The sequence below is a fragment of the Emys orbicularis genome, chromosome 3 (genome assembly GCF_028017835.1).
Source record: "Emys orbicularis isolate rEmyOrb1 chromosome 3, rEmyOrb1.hap1, whole genome shotgun sequence".
NCBI lineage: Eukaryota > Metazoa > Chordata > Testudines > Emydidae > Emys > Emys orbicularis.
Genome location: NC_088685.1, coordinates 166,085,928 through 166,097,078, shown reverse-complemented (window position 1 = coordinate 166,097,078; position 11,151 = coordinate 166,085,928). Strand labels below are relative to the sequence as shown.

The 11,151-nt window shown below is 38.7% G+C and overlaps 1 protein-coding gene across 1 annotated transcript in view; it reads right to left on the bottom strand.

Annotated features, from left to right (window-relative positions):
- Positions 1–405: 405 nt before the first annotated feature.
- Positions 406–11,151, bottom strand: part of EPRS1 (glutamyl-prolyl-tRNA synthetase 1) — a 59,958-nt gene continuing 49,212 nt past the window's right edge. The window contains exons 29-32 of the mRNA XM_065400476.1: positions 7,842–8,002; positions 6,407–6,485; positions 1,512–1,576; positions 406–750 (exon numbers count right to left, since the gene is read on the bottom strand). Of these exons, the coding sequence (XP_065256548.1) occupies positions 600–750; positions 1,512–1,576; positions 6,407–6,485; positions 7,842–8,002 (456 nt within the window). The 3' untranslated portion in view covers positions 406–599. The remainder of the gene's footprint in view (positions 751–1,511; positions 1,577–6,406; positions 6,486–7,841; positions 8,003–11,151) is intronic.

Sequence of the window (11,151 nt, the reverse complement as noted above, 5' to 3'; positions counted from 1 at the left end):
ACAAGGGTTAACATTCGTCAACCCTTGCAATACCAATGAGAGACAAGTAAACATCGCCAGTTTAGAGATTGAGGAACAGAAACTAAGTGTCTTGTTCAAAGCCAGGCACCTAGGTGGTTAGTGGCAAGCATGGTTTAGAATTCCTAGCTCAAAGCCCTTTGCTATAACTAAACCGTATCACTGTAAAATATACAAACACTCCATGGTGCAGAATAGTTTTAACCATTACCCTGGTTTAGTTACATCATCTACAACACTTCAGGTTTTTCCCTCACAAATCTGTTTTGTGTACATGAAAGCACACTCACCCCCCACAACCAAAAGAGAAACCAAGCAATCTTTCCACAAAACACACACACACAAAAAGACAGAACCACGCTATAGCTCACAATACGTATTTATTATTAGAGATGTTTACAGAAAATTCTGAGCAATACTGCTAGTCTAAGACTGACGACTGGGTTTTTTTTATGGTTTCTTATGGCTTTGTTTTTTGAATTATTTAAAAAGTCACAAAACTGATAAGATCTGGGGAGATTTCAGTCTTATTAAAAAAAGTTGAGTTCAGAGATAAGGAACAAGGTGTTTTCGCTAGTAACTTAGTAACTACGACCAAACAGGGTGTAGAACTTGGCGGGGTTCTTGCCACAGACACATTTCGCTCCACGCTGCAGCTCGCAGAGAGGTTTGAAAGGGATGCAGAGACTTTTTGCTCCCATGGACGGGGCGCCAGGCTCAAGATCTTGATCCCTGAAATAGAAAACAAATTTAATATTCTTAATTCCCAAAAGATTTACAAAAAAGAAATCTCACACACACTGAATACTTCATTGGGTAAAAACCTTGGGGCTAAGGGAGTAATAATGCCCTGTCTTGTAGTACAAGATAAGACCCAAGAGTGAGAATCCTATGCTGAGGGTCTTTCTAAAGCAGTGATACTCAGACCGAGGCTCACGAGCTGCAAGTGGCTCTTAAATGTGCCTCCTGTGGGTCTTTGCAGCACATGATATTAAAACATTGTGTGATTTAATTATTAACCAATCAGGATGTTTTTACTACATTATTAACCAGGCTGTCCCTAGCCTTTGTTTGCCAGAAGCTGGGAATGGGAGACAGGGGATGGATCACTTGATGATTACCTGTTCTGTTCATTCCCTCTGAAGCACCTGGCATTGGCCACTCCTGGAAGACAGGATACTGGGCTAGATGGACCTTTGGTCTGACCCAGTATGGCTGTTCTTATATTCTAACCAATTGTAGTTGATAAAACAACAATACTCGGTCAGCCATTTTGCTGTGAGAATAATGTATAGTAATATAGTAAATGAAACTATGAATTCAAACTACTGTGGCTCTTTTTGATAATGATGATTGCTAATTCTGCTCCTGAACCACTGAGGTCTGAGTATCACTGCTCTAAAGAAACGTTACTTTCATGTTGTTTTATACTCAGATACCCAACTTGAAAGTTAAATGTAAGTTCTCTTAAATTCAACAGTTACATCGTTTACCTGGCAGTAGTTTTCTTGATCCAGTCCTCACACTCCATTTCCCCACAAAAGGGAATCTGCACAATCTGAAATGGAAGAAAGATGCAGAGTTTATACAGTTAAAGCAAACAGGCATTATTTTAGGAGAGACTCCCAAACCCTACCATTATAGGTCTAACACTTCAGACATTGAAGACCAGATTTTTGATAGTGCTCAGCTCCCACAACAGGAATCAGATTTTCAAAAGAGCACAGTGGGAGTGGTTAAATGCGGAGCACTTTTGACAATCTGGCTGCATAATCATGGCTAAATGAGCTGGTAGGTGGAAAGTTCTTCTGAAAGTCTGACATCCTTTTATTGTAAAGCAGAATAGTTTACCTGCAGTCTAAAAACTCAGTTTACAAAGTTAGCTCATAGAATCAAAGAAATGTAGGGCTGCAAAGGACCTGGAGAGGTCATCTAGTCCAGCCCCCTGCCCCATTCTAAACAGGAAAGGTTCAGCTTAATGATAACCACAATCAAAGGTAAAATTAACACAGCTCAAAAGGGTTTTTATAGCTTTTTCATCCTGAAAATATACAGCGACAGTTGCCCCTTTGTAGTGAAATGCAGTAGAACTCTAGTGTAAACTCACAATAGAATTTGAAGAGTGATGGTTGCTAGCTTATTAGAAATTTAGCAACAGGATATTTTAACTTCTATGAAAAGGTGTCAAAAAAATCCCCCCTCCTAGCTCTGGATATCCAGGGTATTTTTTTTTTTTTTTTTTTTTTTAAAGAAAAAAAAATCTCTATTGGATTAGAGCAACACATATTTACATACTTTAAAGAAATGCTTTCCCAATGAAGTTTCCCATTATAATTTTTAGGAACAGTGCTATACATTCATTTTTCTGAGGAATAACATTATGAAGGGACTCATTTCAGTATTTTCATTAAGGTAAAGAGAACTGTCACCAGCATGTTTTCTTCTTACATAAGCACTAAGAATGAACATCGGATATACAAGACAAGATATTAAGCACTTAGGCAGTACAAGATGCAGTAAGGATATTGTTAAATCATTTTTAACCACTTCAGCCCACTTAAATTGTTCAGTATTTTTAAACTTAATCGGACAGCAAATTTCTGTTTCAGAGGTCTAACTGTTCTAGGTTTTCCAGGGATGTTTCTCAATTTCTTCACTTCATGTATTTTAACAGTAGAAGTTAGGAAGTGTTACTGTAAAGCCAAGAAGACTATTTTAAAAAGATTATGGAAAACCGAGGCAAAGACAACAGCTGAAAGTGAGTTGCTAAAATGTCAAAAAGTCTTAAGTGCACATTTGCTCCACAAACTCCTGTTATTTCCCGCCCCCCAGAAGCCTAAATAAATTTGTTGTGCTTGTGTTATGCTACAAGAAACTTTTTCCTCTTTGGACAAAACTCTCATATAGTCTTTGGGGAAATATACATTTTTATTAGCTTTCATTTTCTACAATTTGGAGGAGGGACTAGTAAGTGTCTAATGTTAGTGCCTAATATCTGTGCTTGTATTAATCTTTCTGGTTTGCTAAATGTGGGTTTTGTTCAAGTGCTGTTGTAGATCGTTCATGCAGCTTTCATTAAACTTTGCATGTAGTTATTACTTAAGACACAAAAGCAAAGAAGTCCACATCTCAAAGATTTTATGGTTTAAGGGGTTAATCACACCAAATACAGGAAGACATGGGAAATTAGCTTGGGAAATCTCCTTTTAGACTGTGGTCAATGCAACGTAGTGAAGAGAGATTTGAATAAGAGGGTTTCCATGAAAAATTACTACTTTTATATACATTACCTGCTTTGTACAATAATATACAAAAAAGGACACAAACATTCATATATACACATGAGATGAAGTGCCTGAAACTTTTATTCTTCAGATCCAGGTACTCAGATAAGCGCTTGTAACTTCAGAGGTGGAACGTTTACTTTTCCAAATCAAAGATGTTCACTACACTGTATTTTCCATGTCATAAAGTGCAACTAGTTTAGATGTTTTATTTACAAGTTTCAAATCTATGATCTAGTACTATCCCAGATGCAGAGCTAGCTAGGTTAGTAATTTCTCATGGTGCTCTCCAGCATCTGCTTCTGAATAAGTGTAGGGAGGTGGGGTGGTCACGGTTGGACACTGCTCCCTTCCCAGATCATCTTCACAGAAGTAAGAGTTATTGTGATTTGGAGCTTTGAGGTGGGAGGAAATGTCAGGAGATCCTGGAAAACCTTAATCCATAATGAGAGTTTGCTCACGATACAATCATAGTTTTTATATATTTGTTTTAAGCTGCATTTTTGCTTTTTATGGATTTTTTTCCTTAGCTTACTTTGTAACTAAGGCTATGTCTATACTACAGACTATGTCGTCAAAACGTACGACACAGAAGGGTGTGAATATTCCACCCCTCTAAGCAACATAAATTACACCAACATAGGCGTTCGTGTGCACAGTGCTGTGTCGGCGGGAGAGTGTCTCCTGTAGACATAGCTACTGCCACTCACGGAGGTGGAGTTTTTTTTTATGCTGATGGGAGAGCTCTCTCCCGTCAGCATAGAGTGTCTTCACCAGATGTGCTGCAGCTGTATTGGACAGCTATGCCGCTGCAGGGCTGTACATTAGACATATCCTAAGTTTACCACATCTCCCAACATTTTGGGAAAGCCTGCGTTTTTCACGTCTCTCCTTTGTTCTGTAGGCCACCAGAGGCCGAGGGTAGTTTTTAAAAACATAAATTGATGTTATAATAATAGAACATCAATAATAAAATCGTCGTGATTATTTGTGGGACTCATAGACTCATAGACTTTAAGGTCAGAAGGGACCAATATGGTCATCTAGTCTGACCTCCCGCATGATGCAGGCCACAAAAGCTGACCCACCCACACAGAATCTTCCAGCCTGCGACCCCTGCCCTATGCTGCGGAGGAAGGCGAAAAACCTCCAGGGCCTCTGCCAATCTGCCCTGGAGGAAAATTCCTTCCCGACCCCAAATATGGCGATCAGTAGAACCCCGAGCATACAGGCAAGATTCTACAGCCGGACCCTCATTTTAGCAGCGATGGCACGTTAATGCCTAATTGACTAAAATCACGTTATCCCATCAAACCATTCCCTCCATAAACTTATCAAGCCTAATCTTGAAGCCAGAGAGGTCTTTTGCCCCCACCGTTTCCCTCGGAAGGCTGTTCCAAAATTTCACCCCTCTGACGGTTAGAAACCTTCGTCTAATTTCAAGCCTAAACTTCCCCACGGCCAGTTTATATCCATTCGTTCTCGTGTCCACATTAGTACTGAGCTGAAATAATTCCTCTCCCTCCTTGGTATTAATCCTTTTGATATATTTAAAGAGAGCAATCATATCCCCCCTCAGCCTTCTTTTGGTTAGGCTAAACAAACCGAGCTCCTCGACAAAGAGGTCCTTTATACCTAACATCAGGTAGGCCAAGCCGGCTTTGGAAAGGGTTTGCATTAGTGAAATGTTACTTCAGAACCAGCAGGCTGAGCACAAAGATCTTTTTGAGAAGGTCCAAAATAACTTGACGTATATTTAGCTTCTGGGGTGATGGTAAGTCAGATTTTTTTTTTTTACCACCATGTTTGGGGGCAGAAATATATCCCAATCAAGGTGCTAGTTCCTGTACTGACACACAGAGTCAGTCTCTTTGAAGAGTTTACAATCTAATTTAAGACAATATGCAAATGAATTTATGAGACACAAATTACAGGAAAAAAGAATCGGGGGTGGATGGCGGTAAAAGTAATGCATGAGTTAGCTAATAATTTTATTTTTTTCTATTCAACATAAATCCCACTGGCCCTATACCTATCCCCTAAAGGACATGTTCAGCAAGAGTGTATGGTCATTTTAAGAGTAGAGCCAACTTGGCACCCCACATTTTTTTAACAATCATTTTTTCTTTTGTATTATTTCTCAGTTGCAGTCTTTCACCAATAGGGAAGCTTAGTTGTTAACTAGATGGAGTCTTCAAGAACATTTATTCAAATGTTTTCACATGCTGGGGGATCTGGGTAATAGAACTTCAGGGATAGGATCTCCTTAAGTCAATCAATGGTAGTTCAATGTGCACCTCAAGGGAAGAATAAAATATTTCTTAAACATTAAAAATACAGTCTTAATCGCTGATCTAGACTTCAATTGCTCCACCAAAACTTAAATTTTTCATAAGTTGCTAGTGCCCTTATCAGTGAATTTAATATAACTCAGCCCTGTTACATTATCAGTTATTCTGATGATCAATCTTAATTCCTTGATGCCCAGCACCTGTCAATGCACTCAATGGCTTCTGATGAGGTTAGAAAGGCCAGTTTTCTTTGATGCAAGTAGTACGTACTTTGGACTCACAGAATGCAGTTATGATGTCCGAAATTTTTGTTTTAAACTATTTGTAGGGGAATAATTATAGTATTTTATCTTAATCTGAATAAAAGATACCTGTATTAAGATATGCTATGGTCACTTCCTGCTGAAAAAGCAGTACACTCATTTTAAATAAATGATGCCATTTGATAACAGGTATATAAAGTTGCCCTCAGGGGCCTTGTCACCGCTAATGCCTGAACATAATACTTTAAAGACTAGTAGTGTGGAAAATTTTAATCAAAACTGTGCTTCAGTATAGAAGATGGGAACCGTAACTATTGTAGCATTTGGGAAAGTTACAGTTTGCTGCCAACCTCTACATGAAAAGTTCCCAATGTGTGAGCAAATTTGATTAAACCACCAAGCACCCTTTCAAACAGTAATAATGCATTTATTTAGGCTGTGAACGCATCTGATCTCCAACTGGCGTGTAATGGATAGGAAAATGTGTGTCCTGTTTTAACAATGTTGAAAGACACTTATTCAGACTTCAGTATATTCGGAACCACCTTACCTTTCCTGCTTCAAGTTCTTTTTGAAAGTCTTCCATAGTATTGGCCACCACCATATGATTTGTTAGGTCTTCAAAAGCTCTAAGACAAGAAAAGAAATTTAGTAAAGACAGACATGAGTATTCATCTTCTAAATGAAGTTACCATCTGAACCAACTGTGCTGAGCCACCAAACACCAAATTACAAGAGAAAAAAGTACAAATACGGAAGAAACTTCTTAATCGGGATATTCTTTGACAGCTTTTGTTCCCAAAAGAACAAATTCTGATTAATTAAAAGACATCTCTCTCTTCAGGCTGTTGCAGTTCCATCACCCTATTAGACAAGCCCAAAGGGTTGGGAGATGGCACTACTATTTGGTTTGCAACTGAGGTTATTGTCTGAGTGAGTACAGCAGGGGCAGCTGCAATATGCTCAGCCTATACAGCTGGTGTGAAAAGAACAAAATACTAGCCAAGAACAAGCGGGACAGCATATCATATGTTTTCAGCATGTACCACGGTGTGGAGGGAACGAAAACTCTGGCAGAATCAGTAGGAGATGAAGCCACAGAAAAATTAAGCATCACCACCAGATCACCTCAGAGATGCGCCAGTTAAGTTGATTTCCTGGTTAAGACTGCTGTAATTGAGAGGAGGGTACTATAATAATGCTTGAAAGCTAAACCTAACTATCGGGGAAATCAAATCTCATTTACCTCTTTGGTTCGATAATTTTCTGACATTCAAATACCTTAGTCAACTGATACTCCAAATATAAACAGGTTTATATCAAGGATGACCTTATAATGTCTTCAAATCAGAATAGCAGGACTGTCTTTACCACATTTGACAACCCTGGGCCTCTCATATACAGGCCTCAAGAATATGAAAATCATATTCTTATGCATCACCTTATTACAGCGATTTGCAATACGTAGTAACTACGGATACAATTTTCAAAAGGGCCTAAGTGATTGAAGAGCCTAGGTACCAGTGAAAGTCAATATGATGTAGGTGCCAAAGTGTCACTCATTTTTGAAAATGGAACTTGGGTGCTTTTGAAAATTTTACCGTAAAGCTAGACGTAAACACCAATATTATCAAAGAATTTTGGATTTTTGAACACTACAATCCTACATAGTACCACCGCATCAAAAAAGTACTGGGGGCTCATTTTTAGATGTCAGTACCATATGGATATTGGCAGAAGCTAAACTTGAAGATCTCAACTTGAAGGGTGGCTAACATTTGAAAATTCTATTTCACAGGCACATTTGGGAAACTTTTTGTGACAATCAGAATGAGCTTCTCAGACCGAAAAATGAAATAGTGCACACAGAAGACTTGTCTTGATGACTTTCTCCACAGTTAAATCTAAATGAGATGAAGAAATCTCTTCTACAGTTAAAAATTTCAGTCACAGATGCCATATGCTTTATTCCCTTGTAGACTAACCTGTTGTAAAGGCTAGCATGGATCTCCTCTAAAATGTGTCTGAGTTTATCCTCTGCCTCATGTTCAGCGAAGGTCATCTTCTGTCCTGTGTCTCTTCTGACAGCTACAAACTGGCCGTTCTTCATATCTCGTGGTCCCACTTCAAGCCTGATGGGAACACCCTACAAGCAAAAATAATGCAATACAAAATTAGTGAAAACTGCAGAACCAGTCACTCTCAAAAGAGTATAGTTCATCCATTAAGATGCTTTTTTCAGTATGGATTCACTTGACACATGATTTTTATTTCTCTTTGTCTCGCTCTCAGACAATCATACGATTAACAAGAGAACTGTTTTGCTGTCTTAATACTTGAAAAATTCAGGATTGGGGCAAACCTAAAGCTGTATTGATTCTGTTTCCCCTTACCATAATACTACTGCAAGGTTTTTATGAACTCGAATTACGCTCATTTTATACTCCTCCGATAGTGTTTGAAACAGGAAATAGAAATAGCCTTCTTTCATTTGGATGATTCCTTCCCAGATGACGCTATACATGTGAATAAAAGATGGCTACCTATGGGGAGTTCTATGGAAAAGCTCCCAATCTTTTGCACGTCTCCTGGACTTAAGGTATTTATTTTTACTTATGTGTTTAAGCACACTGTTCTTCTATGGACTGTTGAAATGGAAGTTACAAAGGACCTATAATAAATGAAGGGTCAAATTAAGAGTCCTTTTCCTTAAACAAAAAATAAAAAAACCAAAATGCTTTCAGTATGCTAAAATACATACAATATCCCTCCCAGCTAAGATCCCTAAACAATCTATTTAGATTTACATTTTCAGCAGCCAGTTGAGAGGGAATAATTTTTGTGGATGTGGCTATTTACTTAGCTAGCACAGGTGTTAGGCCTTTTCCTTTCTGAAAGAAATATAGATTCTCCCACAGCAAACAGAATTTTATTGTGTTCAAACAATGTTGTCACGATCAATAATGTACTGTAATCACCACTTTGTTTTCAATTGCTGGAAGTTTGACCTCCTTGAGGGTAAAAGAAACTGAAAGAAAAGATGAGGATTAGAAAAACCTTTGCAAACCCATGCCCAGACTGGGTGACCAGTGATGATGGTGGGAAAGAGAATCTGGAAAAGAACTTTGTATATACTTGTTTATCCAAGCTCCTCTTTCACATGCAACCGTCCTTACCAGTGTGCTGCACCTAATGATTTTTTTTCAGGTGGTTGTTGATTTAAGTGTTTGTTATGTACACTGGCATGTCAACCATATTTAGACAGACAGTTTAAAAACATGTTTTAGACACTATTCTAACATAGCTAGAACACAATTGACCTAATTACAGAGGATTGTTAAAATTACAATTAAATATAGCTTTACTAATTTATACCTAATATAACTCTCCAATAAATGATTTATTCTAATTTTGGCCTGGCACAGCATGTTTAAACTGTATTAGCACAAAGAGTTTTTAAAAAGGTTCTTGAAAACAGCTCCATTAAATGTTAATACTGATGATGGTAGAACACTTGAAGGCCTAAGAGAAGTTAATTTCATTATGTAATATTTCCATTGCTTCTTAAACCTTATGACAAAGGGCCTGTGACTTCTCATTTCCTTATACACACAGGCAGACCCCCAACTGTTTGTTCCCATTTGTGAGTTTTTACGGATATACTTGTAACTGCTGGAATTAGGAGTCTAGAGCAATAGTTTATTGCTTCCATCTCTAGCTAGTTGGATGTTTTATTGTAGGCACGTGCCATACATATGCTTTCATTTAGGAGAGGCTGTTCGCAGTTTCTTGTTCCCCATAGAAATCCAATCAGTAGGCGAAATGCCAAAGAGAGTCTAGATCCTGACCATTTTAAAAACATTTTGTAAGACGCCTTTGTCCAGGCTTCCACTCACTGCAGGCTCTAGATGCTCTTGGTATTTGATCTACAGACTAGGTTTCACTACCTCTACTCCTTAGGGCTAGTAGTTTGATACTGATGGGTGACCTATTTTTAAGAGGGAAATGTTTACTTCTATTCCAAGCCAGATGTAAAGGTACTGAAATGCTATCAGCACCTGGCATCATATAAACTTGTAACAATAATATTGTTTTTTCCATTTACAAAATGCCATCAATGCCATTTGAGATTCCGGAAGAATACCCAGTATCTCCACCTCTTTGTTCTCAATTCCTTCCATATACCTACATTGCTCAGGCATGTGAAAAATCCACACTCCTGAGTGATGTAATTATACCGAACTTAACCCTGCATGTAGACAGCACTATGTTGGTGGGAAAGCTTCTCCCAATGACACAGCTACCGCCTCTTGTGGAGGTGGAGTTATTAAACCAAAGGGAGAGCTCTCTCCCGTCGCCTTAGAGCATCTTCACCTGACGCACTGCAGCTGCGCCGATGTAAATCTGTAGTGTAGATCTGCCTTAAGACTGATGCACCTCATTAGTAAGAGGCATGGAAGTGGTCACATGCAGAGTTTGACTTAATGAAGAGCAGTGCTCAGCAAGTGGACGCTGTAAAGGGACTGAAGAAGCCACCATAGAAGCTACCTGCGACCTTCTCACAGACTGAAGTCTCTTTGCGGGAGTCTCACACACAGCTATTGTCAAAAAACTTTTCAGACTGAAAGGTCTTTAGGGCAGGAACTGTCTTCCAAAGTCTATATGGTGTCCAGTGCAACAGAGCAGCAAAGACACTTAGCACCTCAGGACACTACGTAATTATACAATATTAAACAAGTCAGCAAGTTGGCTTCCTCCAGAACCTCAGAAGTCTCACTTGGAATTTAAAACTAGATATAACCCTGTCCCCCCCCCTGAAAAAAACACACACACTTCCTTCCCAGTTTGTTCATGGTGAAAAGCACTTCTTACCCTGTGAACTTAGTGGGGCTCAGCAAAATAAGTGCTGTTTTCCTGTAAATCACAGCCTTAACATCATACCATTTTCATATTGTAATATATTCTGACAAAGCAAAGTTTTCTCTAGGATAGCAAGCTAATGCACTGGGCTGTCTTCTCTGGATACTGATGTTGAAATTCTATCATACTTTCCAAACGAAAAGGAAGAGAGACTATCACCAAACAATTTGGTATAAGTAGCAGATCTATGTTTAAGAGGTGTCAGACTGGAATGGCATGAGTTTTGTAGAAGTCAAAAGAGGTCTATGAACAAAGTTGTGTGTGAAAGCTCACACAGTGCCTGCCCATACCACACCAGGCTCAAGTCAGCACAAATTCCCCTCAATTTTGTGAGCAAAAAATTCAAACACTTAAAAATAGATTTTTTTGGCTCCC